General features: G+C 31.8%; 3 protein-coding genes across 4 annotated transcripts; 1 reads left to right on the top strand and 2 right to left on the bottom strand.

The window, feature by feature from the left end:
* Positions 1-6,771: 6,771 nt before the first annotated feature.
* Positions 6,772-9,065, top strand: LOC123218235 (cell division cycle protein 123 homolog). 2 transcript variants are annotated; one of them, XM_044639530.1, is made up of 2 exons: positions 6,772-7,222; positions 7,812-9,065. In XM_044639530.1, the coding sequence occupies exon 2, from the start codon at positions 7,864-7,866 to the stop codon at positions 8,869-8,871; it is 1,008 nt and encodes a 335-aa protein (XP_044495465.1). In that variant the 5' UTR covers positions 6,772-7,222; positions 7,812-7,863; the 3' UTR covers positions 8,872-9,065. The 2 variants fall into 2 exon arrangements, with proteins under 2 accessions (XP_044495465.1, XP_044495464.1); XM_044639529.1 differs by having other exon boundaries at positions 6,779-7,222; positions 7,817-9,065.
* Positions 9,066-9,673: 608 nt separating this feature from the next.
* On the bottom strand, positions 9,674-20,262 carry LOC123219085 (DNA damage-binding protein 1a-like). Its single transcript, XM_044640810.1, has 19 exons — positions 19,981-20,262; positions 19,600-19,648; positions 19,353-19,412; positions 19,150-19,241; positions 18,885-18,936; positions 18,651-18,713; positions 18,439-18,488; positions 17,336-17,411; positions 16,581-16,790; positions 16,355-16,461; positions 16,046-16,154; positions 15,549-15,749; positions 15,242-15,457; positions 13,496-13,606; positions 12,632-12,907; positions 12,043-12,317; positions 10,901-11,249; positions 10,528-10,812; positions 9,674-10,421 (listed from the first exon to the last, which is right to left on the bottom strand). The coding sequence occupies exons 1-19, from the start codon at positions 20,082-20,084 to the stop codon at positions 9,840-9,842; spliced, it is 3,267 nt and encodes a 1,088-aa protein (XP_044496745.1). The 5' UTR covers positions 20,085-20,262; the 3' UTR covers positions 9,674-9,839.
* A 1,639-nt stretch (positions 20,263-21,901) lies between these two features.
* LOC123218465 (pentatricopeptide repeat-containing protein At4g21065-like) lies at positions 21,902-23,920 on the bottom strand. The gene has a single exon (XM_044639925.1). The coding sequence runs from the start codon at positions 23,805-23,807 to the stop codon at positions 22,032-22,034; it is 1,776 nt and encodes a 591-aa protein (XP_044495860.1). The 5' UTR covers positions 23,808-23,920; the 3' UTR covers positions 21,902-22,031.
* Between the last annotated feature and the right edge of the window lie 843 nt (positions 23,921-24,763).

The following is a 24,763-nucleotide window of genomic DNA, read 5'->3' as shown; positions in this document are numbered from 1 at the left end:
AATTTAAAAAATTTTAAATAGAGGTAAATTTGTTAGTTTTTAAAACTTTAGGAAGAAAATATAATAAATTTTATATTATTTTAATATAATTAATAAAATGATAATTTTACCCTTATTTTTTTAACAAAAGTTAGTTTATAGATGGGATTTTAAGTTGTTCAAACTTTATGGGTGTGGCTTAGTATTGCATTAAAACTTGGCGGTGACCTATGGTTTGGCCTTTCATTAATATATTAATGTTCTAAGGGCCGTCACGTCCGTTTGAATTTGTCTTTTCCTTGTTAAATAGTAGAAATTTCGTAGTAATAGAACAAAGAGAAAGAGGATGACTAAATTGATATTTTATTTTATTTTATTTTATCATTTATGAATTGTAAGTCGGATAGAAATAGATCTAGACACCGTGTGACGATCCATCACTTTTATGGTTGGAGACCGATGATTACATCTTCGTCCAAGTTGTGGGAGAGAACGTCATCAGATGGGAGGTTAGTTGGAGAAGGTTGTTAAAGAAGAAAGAGAATAAATGAAACTCTAGGGTTAAAAAATAGTTTTTCAAACTTTTGAATAAAGAAAATATTTTGAGGAAAAAATAAAATAAAATTTTAGTTTTTTAATATTATTATTTAATGACAATTTTATCCTTATAATTATTAACAAGTTTTAATTAAAATATTATAATGAATAAATATTTAAATTTTTAAAACTTTATAAATATGAATTTATCTTTACACTAAACCGTGGGTGGGAGTAAGACTTTTGCCTTCCCAATTTTTATAAAATGGATATGGAGGTGTCTATATTAACATCTTGATTTATAGTAAAATCCAATTTTACGGGTAAAAAATTGTTTTTTTAAATCTTGGCTTTTGTGATGATGTGGAACGAAGGTAAAATTGTCATTTCATAGCAAAGATTGGTGACAAAAGTGAGGTCTAGTAGATCAGCTACTTTATTGAGTCAATGATTTTATATCATTTGCGAAAGGAATTCATTTTAAGTTAAAAAAGAAAAATAATATAAAAATAGAATATTATAAAATATAAAATCTATTATCATTAATGAAAAAATATATATGGTAATGAAATATTATTATATTTAATAAAATTAATATATATAAATAATTATTACATTTAATTAATAATAATAATAATATGTTAAAAATATTTAAATTCAAATTTTTATCATATTTGTAAAACTTTGATTTAAATTATATTAAAAAAATAAAAGTATTAAAATATAATTTTACGTAAACACTCTTAAACAATTATTAGACAAAAATTATCTTTTTCTAAAAAAAAATTTCACTCAAACCAAATTATTTTATAAATTAGTATTATATTTGATTAAACTAACATAATATTTAGTTTATATATTTTAAAATATTTTTTATATAAATAAATAAATATGTATTAGAATTTATTTTCTGTTGTGAAATTATGAAATTAATTAATTAAATTATTTATTAGCTATATCAGGAATAAATAGAGTTCAATTAGAATTGATTAACTTTTAAAGTAAATGGGTTTTTGAAATTGGAAAGAGTGGATTTTTTAACCTTTTATTTAACTATAAAAAATTATACGTTCGACCCAAAAACCCATCAATTGACCATTTTTTTATAAATGTATTAAAATAAAATAAATAATAATTTATCATTTTATATAAAATTATTTCAGCACAAATCAGTGTGAAAAGAAAAAAATCATTTATATTTTTCATTAAATGCTAATGCTTGTTGTACTTACAAATTTGGGAATGTACAACTCATCATATTAATTTATTACTGGTAATTGTAAAAACTTGCAAATTTAAATTTTTTCTATACGAGGCTTTTTTCATTAAGAGAAAATTTATTACAACCATTTCTTATCAAGAAATAACTTATTTATATATAGAAAATAAAAGTTGTAAAAATTAATATTTTTATAACCAAATCAGATATTGATCTAATAAAAGAGTGGTTTGATCCAACCAATGATCAGACCATTTGATTGAAAATCAAATTAGTTAATTGTTTAAATAAATATCAAACTTAATTTTTAAAATAATTATGTATAATTAATTATTAAATATGTAATCTAAATTATTTTAACGTAATAAAAATTTAATTTAATTGTCATATGTAGGGTTGGATTCGAATCAAACTCGTTCGAACTTAAGTTCAATTTGAATGAATCTAAAATGAGTCAGCCCTAAATGAGCTTGAGTTGTTCGCCAGATTTATAAATTAAAAATTTTTATACAAAATAATGTCGTTATAACTAATATATATTAAAACAGTGTCATTTTAATAACGAGTTAATTAAAATTCAATATGAGCTCAAACTCATTTGTAGCGAGCTCAAGCTCTATTTCTGTAAATTGAATCGAACTCAAATTTGATTTGATTCAAATTTAATTCTAATCACATGTATTAAATTGATGGATGAGATATTGGGTTTAACTCCTATCAATGATTTTGGGTTTTTGTCGACATGGGTTAACTCTAAGGTTTACTTAAACCAACCACGAATTGGGATGGTACGAATAGTTAGATCGTGGCGTAATTAGTGTAACTTTCAAAACAATTTTTTAACAAATAATTTTTGTTTTTTTCTAGCAATCAATTTGGATTGATTTTTAACACCATGATGAAAATTATAAGTCAAAGTTGGGGAATGTTTGGTAAGACTGGTAGTAAAGACTGGGAGGAAAAAGTCTTATTCAACCATTAATGATATTATAATATTGAATGTCCAACTATATTATATAATTATATTTATGATATTATTTTTTTATTATAAAGTTGGGGACACATAAATATTCTTCAAAAAGTAAAAGAAGAGTAGGGTATACAAATTTTGCACTATAAGAAATTATTCTTTGCATGATCAAATAAATATTCATCTAGCATTAATTATGTTTATCATTAGGGAATTAGACTATTTTCCCCCCTTTTTTAAAATCCAATGATGGCTCTCACAAATGACCCAGAGTTTCACAAAACATTTATTCTTACCGTATAAATTTCAAAAAGACATTTTCTCCCCCTATCTCTTAAAGTTCATAATTAGTTTTAACAGTAAAAAAAATATTTATTTTATTTTATTTAAATATTATAATAAATGTTTAATTAACAACATTTTGTACTTAAGAGTTAAATTTTTGTGATGAGGTTCCTATCGAATTGAATTGTGAATAATATAATAAAGGTATAACTATCATTTATTAAATCTTATTAGAGCCAATTGGTATTTTCTCTATTTTATTTTAAAAATTATCATTTAGTCTTCTGGAAATGTAGTTGTTTTTGAAATTAATGAGAGACATATTCAAATTTCTAAAATGCCCCCAAACTTTTTTCAAATTTTAAAAAAGCCTTGAAAGAATTTTTAACACTTTCAAAATTTATAATTTATCATAAATATATGATTATACATATTTATATTTGTAGTAGTAAATGGGTGGGAAATAGTTGTCCATACTTTACTTTTAATTACTTTTAAAAACCTTTGTAAGACAAAATTTCAATTACAACCCAATTAAAGACGAAAGAATTATTCGAATTTAGGGAAGGTTTTGATTTGAATGAAAAAGAGAGATGATAGGTAATAGGTGCCAAGCCATGGAAACAGACAGACAGACAGAACAATTCCATTTCCATGGCATTAAAGATGAAAAATACAACACACATTATAAGCTACCTTATGTGAATTGTGAAGCACTGAACCAGTAAGCCACCTGAAAAGGAATTTGATTCTGTTAATGCCCACTTGTGGTCCTGTCCTACCAATCTGCACTTGAACATTACAAATCACTATCTGGGTTTTTTTTTTTTTTTAAATTAATAGTCTGATTTTCCCCCTAAATTTTCCTACATATTGGGTAGATTCTGTTTAAATAACCCTTTTTATTAGGTTATTTAGGCTTTTAAACTAAGTTCAAGTAAATATTTTTTAAAATAAAATTTAATAATTCAAAAAAATAAGGGACAAGAGATATGGGAATCTCAAGAATAAGGATAAGCTGAGATACTGAGAGGAAGGAATAAGACAAAATGAAGAAAAAAAAAACAATTTAGTGAATTGGCTTTGTGTTAAAATTGAAAGATTCTGGTTTGTCAAGTCTGCCATGACTGTTTTTGGAAGGAGCTCCCATGAAAAAGCTGCTCATTTCATTGTGTGGCTCACCATGCATTTCGCTGCCAACATTATCACGATGGTATCAATAATTGAGTAAATAGTCAATGATTTTATTGAGTTTTTGTCAATTATAAATGTAGGGCCAAAAGACTTGTTCCCATCTAAAATATAATAAAATTTTAAAGTGATTTTTTCTAATTTTTTAAAATTGAATTATCTGTTTATGAATAAAATTTAATTAAAATTAAAAATAAAATTATTATTTAATAAAAAATATAAAATCTATTATATTTTATCTTCTAAGTTTTAAAAATTAAAAACTTTACCTTTCATTAACGTTTTTAAACTTTAAAAACTAGCGTTTTCCCTCCTCCCCAAAAAAAAAACCTTAGGATTTTCTTCCTCCTAGGTTTGACCACCGTCTCCGCACGAATGATTGCCTATCTTTCTTCTTTTGGGTAAAACTTCTTCCCTTGACAATCTCAGATGATGTTTGGATCGAAAAGTTCAAAATTTATCCTTAACTTTAACTAATATTTTTAATGAAATTTCGCTAATGAGTGGGTATTTGAGCTTCTGAATGTTAGAAAGAGTCACTTTTTGATTTTACTATACCTGAAGTGGGAAATAGTATTTTAGGCCTAAATATAGTCAAGCTGGCCAAGCTATTTATTTATACCTTAATTTGAGGTCAGCATAGAAATAAATCTCTTAAATTTGATTTAAAAAACTATATTTAAATATCTTAATTTTAGAAATATTATATATTAATTTTATAATTTATATATTTATTAATAATATTTTTTATATTTAAATTCAAAAAATAAAATTATAATAATATAAAGATTGTTATGAACAATCTGAACGATATTATCTGTTTTGGGCTTCAAGCCCGTACGGTTTTGTTTCTCTTTATGAAAATGCGTCATTCAAGTTAAGGACTTCTGGCCCCTACCTATATATACGCTCAGTGGATAGTACGAGAACGATGTAGGATTTCAGGTCACAATACACCTTTCCATCGCTATCGTACTGATAACGTGTTATAAACACTCCAACAGATATTATCCGTCCAATAGAATGATTTACCTTTCCAACTCACACAACAAAATTACAGTTTGATTGAAGTTGACAGGAGCCATTGCTTAAAGATATTTTGAATCAAACTAATAAAATCATATATATATATATATATATATATATATATATATATATATATATATATATAAAATATAATATAATATAACATAATTTTATGTTTAAACACTATTATGTCATTATGTCAAATATATGGCTCTGTGTTGCGTTTGATTTTTTAGCACATTCTTGAAATCGACATCCACTACGACTTACTTTGCTTAAGATTTGCTAAAAACTGGATATGATTTTGCTCAAAAACAGTAGAAAGTATTACTTTCTATCAACATTTAGGGGTGGATAATATGCTCTCTATACAAGAAAGAAAGTATTGCTTTCCAAGAAAAAACAATATAAAGAGAATATTTTTTTTTGAATTTTTTAAATTAATTTTGTTGGGATTTATATAATATAATGACATTAATTCAACTTTCTCTTGCAGTCCTAATAGCCTAATATTCCATTTGTTAGAAATCATAATTCCATAATTATAATAAGAGACTTAATAACTCTACAAATTACTACTAAATGACTTTCTTTTTTTTTTGTGGGTAATTATAATTATTGATTTGAATATTACTTTTCTAACATTATTGTCCTAATATAACTAATAAAATAAAACTATATAGATACAATTTTGAATATATAATTAGGTATATAAATGATGTATTATAATGTGATTGAATAATTTTAAATTAAAAATAAAATAACACTAATTATATAATAACATACTATATATTTTAAATTATGTACATATAATATTTCGTCAATTAATATAGTATTTAAAGCAAATGGGAATCCTTGTCGAAAAGTCGCATATTCTTGACAAAACCCTAACCTATGTCCACTTTTGTGAAAACTTTGACAACATGGGGTGGAAAGTTGCATGGCTACCCATTGGCCCAATGAGTCAGCATGCTAATATCTTAATGAAGGCAAGCTAATATATACCTTTACACTGGCTTTTGCTTAATAAAGAGTGGTTAGGTAACAGGAAAGTTTCTGAAAGCCCTTTCAAATGGATAAAATGAACTTGGGAGGAGGGGAGTTGAATAGGGTCTTCAGAAATTTTTAATGCACACATAATCAATAATAAATAAATGTCTAAATTAATAATAAATAAATATTTAATTATAGTGATTCAGACAGAGCTTTCTCTTATAATTCTCTTATATCCTCTTTTTCAAATAAATTATCTTAGAATTTTACTATTACTTAAAATGTTTTTTACAAGTAGTTTCACTAGAATTTTACCCACAATAATAGTTGAATCGAGATTTTGTATGCTATATTTTTTAACCCTTTTTCATCTCAAACTAGCTATTTGTCTTGTCTTGTGGAAACAATATTTTACTCCAGAAATAGGTTAGCTTAGACAGGGAGGGTTAACAAGTTCAAAAGGCATAAGTTTCTTCACTTCAACTTTGGTACTTTCTTTTGTTTCTTTTCATCACTTACTAAAACGAAATCCCAAATTTCTCCTTTCATCTGAATTGAAACATTCTTGACAATTTCTTCTTCACCTCAGCTTTGCTACTTTCTTTCTTTTTGAATCTTTAATTAGTTGCTATAGCATTTCGTTTCCTGTAATTGCTTCTTGTTGGAATCAATGAATGAATTTATTAAACCCCTGAATTCAGTAATTACTCCCAAGAATATTTTTGTTAGCCTTTTCTCTTGATAGGAAAAGGGTAAAATAGTAATTAACGCTACAAAGCCAAACCCAAAATAGTAAATCCTCATCCGAAACCCAATCCCAAAACAATCACTGCGGCAGCTAAATCCCCCTCGCCCTCCCCACTCAACGTTCGCGCGTCGGCAGCAGCGGCAGCAACTTCATACACACGTCTCCCTACGCGTACCTGCACCTCTCCTGTCCCAATATATCCGACCCACATCTGTAGCAGCGCCGCACCGGCCTAACCACCTAGCCGATAATTAGAGCGCCGCCCTCCTCGCAGGTTTGGCCCTCACCGCTTAAACATCATTGCATGTTCTCCGGTTTGTGTTGATTTTGCTTGCCCAGTGAATGAGTTTTAACAATAAAGGAGCATATTTTTCTTTGTTTTTTAATTGTTTTTTTTTTTTAATTTGGTATTGGGTTTGTTTATTCGGTCATTATGATTTTTCGATGGCTGATACTCTTGTTGGTGGTGAACTGGTGTGAAACGGAAGGGAGAAGGAGGTCATTAAGGTCATTTACCATAATCCTGTCAAAGCTAAGGATAATTAAGTGTTTAAAGTAATTGACTATCCCTGCTACAACAGTAACCCAACTCAGTTTAGATTTTCGTATTTGGATTTGGGCTGGAACTTGGATGAAATTATTATAAGAATCAAGAATCACTGCTCTACATATATTATATAAAGTTAGGAATTTGTGGGTTCTATATTTTGTTGTTAACTATTTTGGCTTTGGAATTTTATTTTGTTTATGAAAGTGTGTTCTTTTTTTTATTTTCAATGAATTATATGCTTCTTTGTTATTTGCATAGGATGTAGATGATTAGATTTGTGGTTATTGTAATTCGGTTGTTACATAACAAATAGTACAGGAATTCCATCCGTGATTTAAACAAGTTCTTTGTCTACACTCTCATCAATGAAGGAAGAAGAAGTTAACCGGTGCCAGATTCAAGAATGGTACCCAAAGTTTAAATCTGTGTCCATCAAAACCGTGATTCATGAACTTCCAGAGTCTTTTGTTGAGTATCTTCTTGATGACTCTGGGCCTTTTGTGCTCCCTGCTTCTGTCTCAAACGATGATGCCCTTCCCAATAGAGTCCATAATCTTTATGAGGAAGAAGACTATCAGGTATCAGAAGGATCTGGGGATGAAGCTGAACCGTCATCTCCTCCTTCATTTCCCGAACTAGAACTAAAGATTAAAGAATCTATTGAATCCCTTGGAGGTGCAGTTTTCCCTAAGTTGAACTGGAGTGCACCAAAAGACTCCTCATGGATTAGTACATCTGGAACACTTCGATGCACTTCATTTAGTGAGATCGCACTCTTGCTAAGGTCATCTGACTCGTTGGTACATGATCTGTGCCATGCATATGATTCATGCAGCGATAGAACCTTATCAAGACCCCCAAGGTTCTTCCTTGCCCTTCGCAAGTGGTATCCATCTCTACGACCAGAGCTGGAATTTCGTTGTTTTGTACGGGGTCGATGCCTAGTTGGAATTTCTCAGCGTGAAGTCACAACATTTTATCCAGCCCTCTGTGAGAAGAAAGACAGTCTAAAAGAATTGGTTCAAGAGTTTTTTGACAACATTGTGAGGCAGAAATTTGAATCTGAAAATTACACATTTGATGTTTATGTCACAAAAGATGAGCGGGTTAAGGTTTTGGATTTTAATCCTTGGGGTGCATTTACCCTGCCACTACTATTTACCTGGGAGGAATTGGAGCAGAATGTTAGAGAAGAAGGGGATGCTGTGGACTTGAGAATTGTGGAGAGCCAATGTGGTGTTCGGCCAGGTTTAAAGACAGCTGTGCCATATGACTACCTGGATACCAGTGAGGGGAGTGGTTGGGATCAATTTCTTAGGAATGCTGATGAGGAGCTGCATAGGCAAACCAGATCACCTGAAGCAGGTGCTTGAGGATACTTTTTTTTTTTCAAAGTTATGATGTACTGAGCTATCACTATATTTTGATTCATATTTTTCCTCAACAGGACGTCAAGTTCTGGTTTATATTATACATTAGTTGAACTACTGGTTCAAACAAAAAATGTGCAGGGGTAAATCTTTACTTTTAAACCTTTTATAATATAATAATTATTGTTTTTCTCCTAGATTCAAGTTCTAATATTAATTTTCCTTTACGGGGTGTTTAATTTGAATAATGTTTTATTACCAAAATAAAAAAATTACCTTAAAGATAGATTACTTAAAAAATTATTAGTAAATTATTTTACTTAAATACCCTTAAATATAATTATTTTTAAATATTTTTCGTATTAATTAAAAATAAATTTAGTTTTATCTCAAAAAATTAATAAATACTAATATAATTATAATAAAATCATTATCTTGACAATTTTTAAAACTCTAAGGTGAAGATAGTGATCAGATTATTACCTATATTACTTGTCACGTTAACATAGATAATAGAAAATTACTATAATATTTTATTACTGATAAATCAAACGAGAGGATAAAAAATAGATTATCAAAATAATTTTTAAAATCCTTAACCAAACAGCCCTTAGTGACATCAATAAATTGCAACGGTTCAAGCAATTGGAACATGGCACAATCTGATTCAATTCCTAAATAATTTTTTTGCCAATTGGATCAATCGATCTAGTATTTAAAATAATGCTATATACGATAAATGACATGTCTAAGGTCCACGTAAGCTAAAATGGCCCTCGGCCTCCTCAGGTTAAAGAAAAAGAGATAAATGAAAGATAACTGCTCCTTGCGCACATTTTACTCTGATACAACCCGTGTTTAGAAGAAGAAGAAATATGTAAAAACGGTTCACTCTTACATTCCATACAAAGCCAGATGAGAGAGAGACTGCAAAATGTAGAGGATATAAGAATTTCATTAACAAATATATATCAATGCAACCTCGTCAGTTCCTCAACCCTCTTACACAGCTCCTCTACCGAAACATTCATTGTCTTGGATATTTCATCCATCCGACTACGGCTTAGGTCAAGGAACGACTCTATCAAATCACCATCCAGGAAATTTTTGGCATCCACTGTTTTCTTCTCATTGTTAAATGATCTCCATTGCTCATGATTTAACCCTCCAACACCCTTTATCACCTTCCTTATGTTTGACTGCAATTTTTCTAAGAAAACGTACTGCTCCTGAGGGAGCGAAGCAACAACCCCAATTACACCATTCACCGTCCCAAATATCACTGTTGGAATCTGACCCACATCAGAATCTGGCAACCGCATTACAAGGGAACCATGCCGGAATCGATTCACAAATTCTCCAACGTGGTATTCACCAACCACCTCAAGCCGCCCTCTTTCCTCATCAGTGGCACCTTCACTATTCTTCCTAACTGTTACCAGATTAAAGTTGTTTTCAGCACCAAGGTAAATATCATCGTCAAGAATTTCAACAGCTGACATCCAATTTGCATTGTAGTCACGGGCACGTTCTTCAATAGCACCTTCTTCATGCTGAATATAAATCAAATTTATTAGCAAATTAGCAAGAGAAAAGACCAGTATCAACCAGAAAACAATTGAAAGTAAAGTAGAATGCAACTGAGAGTTATAAAGGCACCTTGTAGATTAACAACGAAATGGACTTCATCAAATCACCTACAACAATGAAATCTCCACGAGTTTGTACATACAGGGCCAGTATGTGACCATGATGACCGCATTCAGATTGCAACTCCCAACTACCATCATCTCTGAGCATCCACTTGTATAACTGGATTTTTTGATTTATAGCAGCAAGCAATTTGCCATTGAAGGCATTCAATGAATAGACTGCTCCCTTAGTTTCTTTCTCCGCAATCAGCTGCAACTTCCCGTCTTCCACTATGAAAACCAATATCCTCCCCTACATAGAGAAAAGAAAATGAATTAGGAACATTGCTACAATGTGTCAATCTAAAACTGCAAAAAAATATAACTTGCATCCAGTTTACCTTGGTAGGCTCATTTTCTTCTGGCAGAACATATGCAGTCCCAACACAGTAATAGACATTACTATCATCAGAGAAGGAGCAGCTGAGGATGGAGCAACCATACTCGAATGTGTCAAGTGCGTAAGTTGATATGAACTCAAATGTTTGGTCATCTAATAAGCGGATGAAGTGCATTTCAGATTCTTCTGCACTAGACTGGTTCTTCAAACTACATATACAAAAAGTCCGGGACTGCTCTTGATGACAGATACGGCGTGCATGCTCCCCAAGAGGTATAGAACGGATATGAAGCTTCTGGATATCATCAATTGTGCCAATAGTAAGCTCGCCTTCTTTTGCAATTGCAAGACTGTTGATTGAAAAAACCATTATATGATGCCTTGTCAAAATTAGTCTTTAGAAGAAGATAAATTGAAAAGCACTCTGCTCGAGTCATGTTTCAGATATACTCTTTCAGTAAGACTCATCTAGAAAACAGTCGATAAGAAAGTGTTTTTGAAGTAGCTCATAGTAATAAATAAATTAGGTCACAAAAACTGAATTGAAAGATCTATTCTAGTTCATAATATATGAAATATAGGGATCTCTCAACAACTTTTTTGCCATATTTTGCGTTATGATAAACAATAGAATATCCGAAAATTACCAACTTGTGAACTTTATGCTTATTCTTTGGTACATAACTTCACATCAATCATATCTTCAACAGAAAATCACAGAACCATTCATTACCAAGTATGGCATATAAATAAGAAAACCAATTTGAATAGCAACATCCAATTAATTGTTCATTAAGACAAGATATGCTAGAATCATATACAATTAGTAATACATTCCTTTCCAGATAATGGAAAAATTAAAGTAGCAAGTAAAGTTTCTTAAATCAGATGCCTGAATTCACACCAACCAAGCACATACAGACTAAGATAAACACTTGATGTCTAGCTTTGTGTAACATTACAAATTAGCCCCAATTAGTCCATCCTCACGAATATGCATAAATGAGACAACTAAATAATGACCACCCTAATAATGTGGCAATGTTTTGTACATGTAAGTTAAATCAAAGTCACTTTATGAATACTAAACTGTATAATGTATATTCCGCATAGCTGAGCTAGTAAATGAAGGATGAAGGGTACCTGTCTGGAAAAGCAGCAGAGTTGAAAGGGCACATATGACTGACTTCTTTCAAATTTACATTACTATAAAGTAGCTTTTTGTTACTGCTATAAATCACAGTCGGCCTATCTGATGTAGCGAATACATGAGTAGTACTCTTGGATGAGAAAGTACGGAGAGTAATAGGCTGGGTTCCCAGAGACACCTTTTTCCTATCTGCCAACTCACCCGTACTCATGTTCAACAAAAAATTTAAAAGATGACCATCTCCAAGTGCACATAACAAGTAAGATATCTGAAAAGGAATTGCAAGAGACATTCAGTAATGAGAAACAGCAAAAACGGAAATATTATACCAACAAAACGACAATGCAGCAGCAGACAATTTACTTCATATTCACCATCTAAGCTAAAAATTAGATTTCATATTCATTGCCAACTGAAAGTCAGTCATGACCACATGTTTGGTGATTTTCAAACGAAGATTCATCTTAATGCAAGGCATGAAATTAGTTCTTAAGACATAACATATTTTCTATTATGGTGTGGAAGTCTGATCACGAGAAAATTGAAAGGTATAAATTCTAGAAACCTCAAGCACTAGCATACCCCTTCAAAGGCACATAAAAGAACAGATCGAGGTATGATTTCTCCTCCCAAATGCTCCTTTGTGATCAGATTTAGGTCAGGAAGTGAAAATATCCTAACAGTTATATCTGTCCACATTCCAACTGCAGCTATCTGACTATAGTTGGGGTTTTCACCGATTGGATTAATGTCAAGGCATGATATCTCATACTCCAATTGTGCATGTTTTACTTCTGTCAATGTTCCATCACCAATTTCTAAATAAACCAAATGTCCACCTCCAGTTGCCAGTAAAACCTGTCACAAGCAGTGCAACAAATATGTCAGTTACTGAAACTATAACATGCAAAGCTGGATGTTAATGTAGAAATTATCCAATAGGCAGTTGATGCATCCAGAACTTTTAACAGATGGACTAGCTACATCATTGAATAAATGAAAGTGGTAAAGGTTTTCCCTTCCCTTTAAAAGGGCAAAAAAAAAAAAAAACAAATTGTAATTTTTATAATTCTCTTTTACCTAGAAGTCACTTTCTAAAATATCTTTTTAAAAAATGTGATAACTGCCAGAAGATATATAATGCCAATCAATTGACTGAGTTTAAAAATTTTGTAGAAAAGACAACTGAATAGAATATTGACACATTATTATTTGTTTTTTGCTTTGCTTATTTTGATTTCTGATAATAATTTATTTTTTAGATTTTATTACATTTGTATTTGCAATAAAAAGTTTCATTTATTCAGTTGAACTGTTAAATAACCTTAACAAGTGAATAGAAGAACTTAGAGACAATTAAATAAATAAGGATGTGCATTATCACATTTGTCCTTTACAAGTGAGACCAGGCATACATTTATACACAGAGTTAGGATGGAAACAAACCTGAGTAGCATTGGCAGTTGCAACATTAACTGAATATCCAGCTGGAGCTTTCCATTCATTACGCAGCTCCCTAGATGTTGAACTTACAAGTCTTACAGAGCTAGAAGTAACCTGTCCAGGTAGTCTGATTAGCCAGTGCACACTAATGTTAACCTTGTCATTTGTTAGAAACAGTGTAATCATAATTATATAAAACAATTTCACAAGCCAATTGCAGAACCTACAAGACAATTAAGCTAATGAAAGAAGACTTAGTAAAAGAATGCCTTGCATAATATCAAAATTTACAATAACAATAATAACCAAAAAACAACTAAAACAATACGATAACATTGAAGAGAAAGATAACAACATCAAGAAATCACTAAAACAAACAACCACCATAATATTAGTTATGGCAGATAATTTCTGTGATTTTTCATGCTCAATAACAAGAGGATCTCAAATCTTTTCAAGTTACAGTTATCCATTAACGCTTGGCTGCAATGTGGTAATCTCTACAATAGCTAAGAGAGAGAGAGAGAGAGAACACTTGCAAACACACAAACAAAACAAAAAATTGAACTCAATATGTAAGTTTCCAGGAGGTTCATTCCTGCTGGTAAATAAAAAAAAGGGAGGTTGATGCCTTTTCACCACATCCCCAAGCTTATAGATAACATAAAGAGCATTAAGCTTGACACAAAATGTGGTGGTCATATTACTTTTTTTTTTTTTTTTTCAAATTTAGTAAAATTTTATTTTTTCACCTTTCTCTTTGTTAGGCAACACAATAGATTTATAAATTTTATGAGATCACAAAAGAGTAGGTTTACTTCTTACATCTTTTCTATATAGCCCATTACCTTAATAAAAATTGCTCTTTGTTACTTCCTACAGCAAAACAACTCTAAATGTTAACTAACCATATAGTGCACTTAAAACCTAAAATTCAATAATAAGCCATTTATGTGCACACAAACTTTCAATTCCTCAGATGACAAATTATGCATCTACATATGTATCAGTGGTTGTTATTATATAATATAGTTCAATCTTTCAATATCTAATTACTAAATGTTGAACTTTTTTATTAATTTTCCCCACTTTTTCATGTTGCATATGCAAATTCTCACAATTCAGCCATCACCAGGACCACCATATAACCATACCACAACCACATCACAGCAGATGATTAGCCACACAACCTCAACTGCTACACGGTCATCGCCATTACCAACACCACCATCATTATTTCCATTGCTATTATCACTATGCAAACCAGAACTCATCACAGTTGCCAGTACCAAAATCAACCACCATAACCACTATTATTATGCTAAACAGCCACCATCACCACCATCATGAGTGCCCTCAAATATTTTATAACACAACTTTTCAAATTTCAATTGCTATTATAATAAAAAGTTCAAAGTATTTTTTATCTCTACATTTTAACGCTGATACGTCTCCCAAAATTTATATTTCAGCTTTAAGTGGTAATTTTTAACCAAAAAAATAACTACTCTCAGTGATTAACAGCCGTTTCTCATGCATGACTATTTAATTATGACTAATGCATAAAAGCATGTCTCTGAGGCAGCTCCAATACTGTTTATGCTGCTAACAGAATTGGTTCTTAATGTCCACAATGTCCACTGAAGTAAACATCCCTTTGTTGCAGGTTGATTTAAGAAAAAGATTGTATGCATTTAACAATCATAAAAGGAAGAATAAATAAGGAGAAAAATTGAAAACAAAACATACCTGAACAAGTTGATTGAAAACGGCATCATGGCAAAACAAAGTCTGTGCTTGAGAACAAAAACCCTCTATCTCAGTTTCTTCCAGCTCATCCTCAAGATTCATTGCCAAAATTCGTGTTTCACTGATAAAACTGACCACCAGAAAGGTATCAAATGGATCATCAGTAGATGATCTCAATGACCACATCCCTTTAATACCTTGCAATTCCACTGATGCCTACAAATAAACCAATAAGTGAATTTTGTGACTTGAGAATATTAATTGGCAGATCCTAGAAATAAATGAAAATACTTTAAATGTGAAATACCTGTTCGTTTATTCCAATTCCATTTCGAACTATGCGAAGAGAACCATCCTTGTAAGCTCCAGAACAAGTTACAACCTGACCTTGGCCTTGCCTCTCAAGGTCAACCACACAGAAGTCAACAATGGGCCCCAAGTTGACATACCTTTCTAATACTTCAACATATGAACCTTTTGCATCAGGTTGTACATTTAGCTTTATAAGCTGTATCACAACCAGTGGAGTGTCAGTATTTAATGTTGTGTATTTATCCTAGAATTGAAATATCCCTCAGTCTTTATAACAAAGTGTATTATTCAGCTAAAAGCTGTAAGACACAGCATGAGAGAATGTTTGAAACTATTGATTATTTGATTTCAACTCCAAGGGTTTTATGAATTTTTATTTTTTGTCAAATTTTATTACTAGATGCAGTGGAAATTTAACGTATGAACTAGAGAGTTTTCAACATATAAACTAAAAATGAATAATGATCAACAATTTATTCAAGTTCACCAAACCTGTGAATCTCCATAGCTTGAGCCAATATACACAAATGCATTATCCAAATATGATATAGTAGATGCGATAGATGTTTCCCCCAAAAGCTCAATTTTTAGTCCAGTAACCCTGAAGCATAGAAGTATATAACACAACCATAAGAGATCCTACCATACCAAACTGAACAAAGATTAAAACTAGTCTAAGCTTTGATTCATATCTCAAGTTGGAAATTTAATAAATTATGCCATTTTCTCTTTTGAGGGGTAAGAATCCAAGACATACTGCTCGAGTGTAAATATGTGACAGAAGATTGCATGGCAACTTACTTCTCTTTCTCATGGGTTATAACCAGCAGGTGGAGAAGCCCAGCATGGTCACCAAGTAAATACCTAGAACCATCAGCATCAACTCTTCCATAGGCCTTCGTGATAGACTAGTTTAGCAAAATGATGTAGGAAATAAGCCAAAACACATGTATTGTATAAGCACAATTCTTCAGAAATGATAAAGCAGCACTGCACAAAACTGGTAGCAAACCTAGAAGTAACTTACTGGCCTGATTGGAATTGCTTTAAAAGTATTAGCACTACAATAGACAATTGTTTCTTCTCCAATTATGAGGACACCACAGAGAGGTGGGGGTACTGGTATCAATAAATCAGCTCCATTGTCCAAATTATTCTGGTACCAAGGGCCCTCAGCAAAATCTTTATCCTTCAAAGCAACCTCATATGTCTTCACATGACGAGCATCTTTGTTATCCTACAATGATGACAACACAATAATAAGACCATATAAACTATTCTGTCAAATATATCTCTACTATATTACACAAAGAATATCCTTAAACAATCCAGTAAAATGACTAAACATTTACATAAGACAGACATATCTCACAATCAACCTAGTAGGGAAACTTGAAAATGATAGTAAGCCAAGAGAAGGCACTTCTCTGACACTCCAGAATGGTGTGGAAATGAATCTAAGGCAACTGTAAGTTTTAGTGAAAAAAAAAATTGTATCACTTCTTATATGCAAAAGCAATAGTTCACACAAGCTTGAGGGTAGCCAGACATTCAACTCTTCACTTAAGCCACATCTAGTTTTTTCTGTGATTTTGCCTCGTCAATAAAATCATCTTGTACTGGAATCTTGGCCACCCCTTTTAAACTTTGATGGTCTAGTCGTAAATGCACCACAAAAACAATATCAATAAAAGTAGAACTATTAATCAGAGCTATAGATTTAAGAGAATTAAAACCACATTTCCTTTACAAAAGTAAAGATGAATGAAGAAAATTAGGGACCTGGTAGAGAACTACAATTGTTGGTTTTGAACACCCATAAAGAAACTTGATATCCAAAACCTGAAGCTCCTCAAGCCTGAAAAGAAGATACCATCAACAATGTTATGCTTGGTCTTAGAAGTAAAGCATTTTATCTGTTTCACAGAAATAGAAAAACACCCTCACAGGGAGGAATAAAATGGATATATATCAAAATATGGATTTCCAATGTCAGCAATTTTTAGGTTATACTCAATGACCTGTTTATTCAAATGTTACATGCAAGTTCAGTACAAGTTCTCAAGGGTTAACTGTGAGGATATCAATACACCTCCGTAACAATAGAAAGTTTGTTAGGCTTGGATCCGATCCAACTGGGCATCCAAATTTATTTAGAGGTGCACTAGCACTTTAAAACCGCAATCTTAGAGAACAAGCTGATATTTCCCCATCTAAACTGTATGTTTTCTCTACAACATGTGAACATCATGATGTATGTATGCATAGTGAGACACAGTTGATGAATATGTATGAGAAACAAAATTGAAAAAAAAAAAATCAAATAATGTAGACAAGCTATCACAACCACAACAATGTAGTAAAACAAAAACTTAACAATAAGATAGCACTGGAAATTCCAAATCACAAACAACCAACAACCCCATCAGGATATATGAAGAAGAGAATTCTTCTAATATTCATTTCTGTAATAAGTTCAAAGTGATGCCCTGGATGGATCTCTATCACATAACAGTTACAAATTCATTAATAATTAACCACTTCAATAAACTAAAGAAAAATTACTTAAATCAGTATTTTAAAGGTGAAAAGGGAATTGAATTTGAGAATGCAACAAAAGGCTTGGTTTGGCTCTAGGTCAAACATTGAAACATGAGTAGGGGCAACAAATTCCATTACTGACTTTTTTTTTTTAATCACAGTCCAAACCACACATAATTGATACAAGAACATTGGACCTCTATCTAGAGTTCTGTATAGTTGAATTTTCTCAACTTTCTAAAGTCCCAAGTACTCAAGGGACACGCATTTTAAGTGCCAAAAATTACATTCAACAAAACAGAATATTATATCATAGCTGAAGTTTCTAAGTACTCAAAGAATACCTAATATTAAAGGCTTCCTTCAGCTGTCCTTTACTATCAAAAGGAATAACCTGACAAAACAACACATCATGAAAATCAGTCTTTACAATATAGATTACTAGCAAATGCACAAAATTTTTTGAACATTAAAAGTGAAAATTAACACACAAACATGCACACTTTCACTCAGATACACACCAAAAAAGAAGAGGAATGCACAACAAACTACATACCTTAAACAACCCATCATACAAATGGAGTCCAATTAATCTACAATCAGGATCAATTATGCCAATCTGAAAACAAGGGAAAAGAAAGAATAGAAGATACAAGATTAAGTGGGATAACCTTTGTTGAAACTTTTAATTTAACTTAGCAAGCTAAATATAACAACAAATGTGTGAAGAGAAATTGCAGCAAAAAATATAATTGAAACCACCACAAGTATTCATGAAGAGATTTATTACCTGACCATTATCTGTAGGACGGCCTATACGATCAGAGACATCCCCCATTGCTCTACATGAAAGTATAAGTCTATTAGCGCAAGAATGTTACAAGTTAATGATTAAACATATAACAAAATTTCAGAGATCCATCTAGGTTATTATACACAAACTCTATACCTAATATTTCTTTTGAACAGAATGCATTTGGTAAAGTTCAAATTTATATATCCTACTATACTAGATTCATGAGAACTAATTGTCTTTATTTGTGTAGATCTTGAACCTTGTAATAAGTTCAGATGACTCAGCATCCCATTGGAGAACACAGAATTTGTATCTTTCGGTTGCAATAAATAGAAAATCCTGTGCTTCACCCTAATATGAACAAAAACCATAAAAAAAACCATTAAAAAATTTACACCACAACGCAACTATGTGTAACATAGAAACAACAAACAAACAAACAAATAAACATACAACACTCACATGAGGGCGGAAAAGTTCAAGAGTTGCAATTCTTCCATATATGGGTACATCCAACATAGGCTGCACAAGAACATTATTACTTATTTCCAACGTTCTCCATACCAGTTCTAACCAGAACATACATCTTAGAATTGTGAACTCCATTTTTTCTTGTTGTACATGAAAGAAAGAAAGAAGATAGAGACCTGTCCATGCTAGATTCAGATATGCATAGAATGAAACACAAGAAAAAAAATGAAGAATCTACCTGCAGTCCCTGGGGAGTAAGCAAATGTACTTCAATACGAGTGCATTTCCTGAAAGCAGATAGAAACATGATTTATTATTAATACACTTCAATGGCACAAAAAAGGCTGATTCAACGTTAAATAGGCTTAAAGAGCTTGTGCTAAAGATCAGACATATCGAAATAGTTTTCTAATGACCAACACAATAAAGCAATTAATACACGAAAAAGAAGGCAATTCCTCACAATCACACCAACACAACTTCAATTAACAAGAAATAAACAATTAAAAAGTTGATATGAAGCCCTAGCAGACGGAAACGAAATTAGAAAGTGAAAATCCGAAAAGAAAAGAAGTAAAATATCAATTATAGAGCAAGAAAAGAAGAAGAAGAAACGTACGCGATAATGAGATTGAGCTCCTGAGGGCTGGTAAAATTGCCGACACAAGAGTGAGTAACATTAGTGGGCTTGTGAGCCGTGACGACGTAGTTCCATATGCTCATTTCGGTAGAGTCAAAAGAGTGTTTCTTGGTGCTATAGCTTTTAATTTCTCGGTGCCCTCTGGAATTTCAAGTGTTCTTTTCTTTTCTCTGGCTTCAGCTTGTAGCTCACTACTCTCTGCTGTGGCTCTCCCTCTGCAAAGAGGGGCCGCCGCGACACGTGTTTTTTTTTTTGGTTAAATCTAACGGGATTTGATTTAATGTGAAGAGTTTCTCATCGTAGAAGTTACCCGAGATAGCCAGCAAGTACTGAGAGGTCAAACTTTGTTTACCCTCTAATTTTGGGAAATTTTAAGACCCCCAAGGGTTTCAAAATATACAAAGATATCCCCTCTAATTAGGGTTAGATTCGATCCAATTCAAACCCAAATATAGACAGACTTGAGTTTGATTTGAATCCTAAATGGTCAGTTTGAACTCAAACTCATTTGAATTAATCGAAAGTCATATAATTAGATAAATAATATTACTAACGAATGAATAATATTATCAATCATATAAATAGTATGATCAATAAGGTGGACAATATCATTGAAAGGGGGTTTGAGCCGAATTATTGAATTAAATTCCAGCTCAAACTAAATTAAATATCAATTTAAATTGAGTTAATTTGGTTTAAATCTATCTTGATCTCTCTTTTATTATTTTCAAAAGTTTACCTCAGCCTTTTTTATGCATTTTCGGGTAAAAACAACCACATCCAACAAAGAAATCTTTCTTGTGTTTTTCCATTATTCTCTTTCATAATTGTTCTCCTTGGATGTCATTCTCTAGACTTGGCAAATGGGCGGGCCAGATTGGGTCGATACAAATACAGGTAAAATAGATATGAATCGAAAATAGATTAAATTATACGGATGATGATTTCTAAACTTATACCTGGACCATGGATACGGGTTGACCTACGAGTTACTTGTTAATTTAATTTTTTCACTATTTCTCTTTTATTTTTATTATTATAATGTATTCTTTTTTTAATTTTAAATGTATAGAAGAACGAAAATTTACCTCAAATTATAAAAATATATTTTTTTATAAATTTAAAGAATTTTAGTAGTAAACATGGAATGGATGTTTATAATAAAATGTTTATTGCTTATATTTTTTAAATTTGTTTTCAACACAACAAATTTTTTAATTTTAGGGTAAATTTGAGTTTATTTCATATCAAAAGAAAAGAAAATATGCAAAATTTGTATTGAATGTGTTATAAGTTTGATATTAAAGTGGAAAAAGAAAATGAATAAAATAAAAAAGTTGACCCACGGGTACTTGCAAGCATACTTGACCAGTCCATGAAAATTTATTATTTATGGGTATGGGTTTAAAGTAGGTACGGGTCTAAAAATCTAAAACTCATACTTGTATTTAGACGGGTTACTTACGGGTTACATGGTAACTCGTCTGTTTGCTAGGTCTATCATTCTCCTTCATTATTATACTTTTTTGCCATCATTCTTTATCGTAGTTTTGAAGATTTGAAATACTTTTCAATTTGCAAAATGGGAAAAAGTGTTAGTTGTATTTGTTTCTTGACAATATTATACATATTTTGTGATGATATTATGTGTTACTGCACTTATTTATGGTTTGAAGGTTTCTTTGCTGTCATGTTTAAATTTGATAGATTTGATTGTTGACTTAGTGATGAGATTGAATCCATCTTAGGTGAAATGGACAACACTGACCAAATTTTTATCGGATTTCATAATTTAGCATAATTCTCTATTTTCATGGTATCCATCTTTTAATTAGTACATGAAGGATCTTTATTTTCATAAACTCTACTTGAAGGAATTTCAAAAGAACAAGGTAAAAGATTACGGCAAGGAATGGACAAACTTTACAACATGATCAAAGCTTCAACTGTATAATCTCATCTTTTTCAGGTTAAAAAATATTCTATAAATTGAAAGAACTAATCAATGTCAATTGCCAACTCTCCACAACTTACCAGTAATCCATACAGGAACAGTCGCCATCTTTAAAATGATGAAACCTGCTACAATCCCTCACAACGATCTCTCTATAAAAAACTTTTGATATAAGTTTAATTGCTAAATGGCAATCTGCACAAACTCTTAGATTTTTTATGACCCTAATTGGGGTCATTGGTGGTGTGTTAATAAGCATAAAGGCAATAGCCATCTTCTCACTATGATAAGACAAAGCATTCTCCTTTTCTTCTTCTTCTATATCCATAAACACATTTTCAGTAACCGGCACATAGCCTTCTTGCTTCAACTTGTTTGTGACCTCTACCAGCATTGCATATATTTCCTTATTTTGAGGATGAGACCTGTCACCCATATAAAATTCATGGACATGATTTCCCAACTCAACAAAGCTATGTCCCGGAGTCTTCTTTACTCTTTCACGGACCATTGTCCCCCTAACTCTCTGCACATCTAACCAGCGTCGCTCTGATGCATACAAGTTCGAGAGGAGCACAAAATCTCCACTGTGTTTAGGCTCCAATTGCAAGAGTTTTCTTCTTGCAATCTCTGCTAAAGCTGAATGGCCATGTGTTGTGCAAGCTCCCAATAGTGTTCTCCAAATAACAGGATTTGGTAGCATTGGCATGCTTTGTATAAATTCATATGCTTCTTTCACCAAGCCCGCCCTACCCAATAAATCAACCATGCAACCGTAGTGTTCTATCTTGGGCATAATTTCATACTCATTTATCATCCTTTTAAAATAATTGTACCCCTCATCCACCATCCCGCAATGACTACAAGCGTACAAAACACCAACAAAAGTTGCTTCACCAGGCATGGATCCTTCTCTTTCCATCTCCTTAAAACATTCAAGTGCTTCCTTACCAAACCCATTTACAGCCAACCCCACTATCAAAGAACTCCAAGAAACTACATTCCTCTCTTTCATCTCAGCAAACACTTTCTTTGCCTCTTTAATGCTCCCACACTTGGCATAAAAATCCAAAATAGCATTATTAACTTTCATATTCTCAGTCAACCCAATCTTGGTCGTATAAGCATGAGCCCTCCGACCCAAAGCTAAGGCACCAAGCTCAGAACACGCTGAGAATAGACTAACCATAGTGAACCCGTCAGGCGAAATGCCCTCATAAAACATTTCCCTAAAGAGGGTAAGCGCCTCATTGGGTCTCCCATTAGAAGCAAACCCATTAATCACAGAATTCCAAGCCACAAGATCCTTCTCACACATTAACTCAAACACTTTATACGCATCTTCAACATGACCAAAACTAGCATACATATGCACCAAACCGTTTTGGACAAATAACAATGACTCAAACCCATTTCTTACTGAAACCGAATGTATCATTTCACCTAATCTAACATCCGACAGTTTAGCAATCGCTTTCAAAAGAAAAGGGTATGTATGCGTGTCAGGTTTAATGCAAGAATATTGCATTTTGTTATAGAGTTCATAAGCCGGGCTGGGATTTTCACTCTCGGCATAGCCTCTGATCATTGTATTCCAGGTAAAAATATTTGAGTCTTGAATGAAAGAAAAGATTTTGTGAGCATAAGACATTGGAGCTGAGAGTGTAACGATACCATAAATTAGATGTTTACCCAAGTCTGGGTTGGAAAGCGGGACGCCACGCCTGATGGCGAAAGCATGGACTTGCTTCAACTTGAATTTGCAGGAAGCGCAGAATTGGAGAAGAGTGACGCACTTTTTGACTATGTTAGCTATTGAATTTTGTGGGGAAGTGGACTGCTTTGGATGCATGGGGGCAACATTGAGCAATTGATGAGACTAGAAATCTGAATTTCCTAGCAACATGTTAACCATACCAAATTTAAACAATATGTGATACAGGAAAGACAGTCCGTGACTGTGAGTGAAAGTACCTGTAAAAGAGCAATGCTATGTGTACTTAATTTTGATACACAATTTATATATACAGTGATGTGTCATCATATAATTAGGTAATTTTAAAATATGTGTCACCATATGATAAAAAAATATTCAATCACATGATGACATATCATCTGTGTACATAAATTATGTATCAAAAATAGATAAACATAGTTTTATTGAACTGTAAAAACTCACGAGCTCGCACGAACTGCAGCCTTGTTTAAGGTTTTACACAAAAGATTAAAAAAAAAGCCAACTTATTTTAAAAATAATTATTATAATAAAGTTGTATTTAAAAGATTATCTTATATATCATATGTCCCGTTAGCTCGGTTATGTATTAAGGGTAATAAGATTTTTTTTATTTATTTTAGTTTATTTGGATGTCCCTCGGGGGTAAATAAAATTTCAAGAAGTGTAATGAGTGAGAGAAAATTGTTAGAAAATGAGAGAGACAATAGTGTAATTTTGGAGAATGTTTAGGCTATAGTGAAATTTCGATTAATATATAAAAGTAGGTTTTAATGATGGACCATGGAAAGATAATTGTTGGATAGAATATATTAAAAACACTGAAGAAATGATCCAAATGAAGAAACATGACTTAACACATGATATAACAACTCGTTTAGCGACGTGACATGATGACATGGAGCCATGAAGGAAATTCTATGCATATGAAATAAGGTTTCCTTGTCTAATTTAGTAAATAAAATATTTGATTAATATTAGCTTTCCTAATAAGTTAATAATCTTTTTTAATTTTTGGTAAGTATTCTATTTTAATTTAGAAAATAAAAAGTTTTAGTAAGTTATTATTTAAA

This window comes from Mangifera indica, chromosome 6 (genome assembly GCF_011075055.1).
Source record: "Mangifera indica cultivar Alphonso chromosome 6, CATAS_Mindica_2.1, whole genome shotgun sequence".
Lineage (NCBI taxonomy): Eukaryota > Viridiplantae > Streptophyta > Magnoliopsida > Sapindales > Anacardiaceae > Mangifera > Mangifera indica.
The sequence above is the reverse complement of the archived record's forward strand: the minus strand, read 5'-3'. Positions and strand labels throughout refer to the sequence as shown.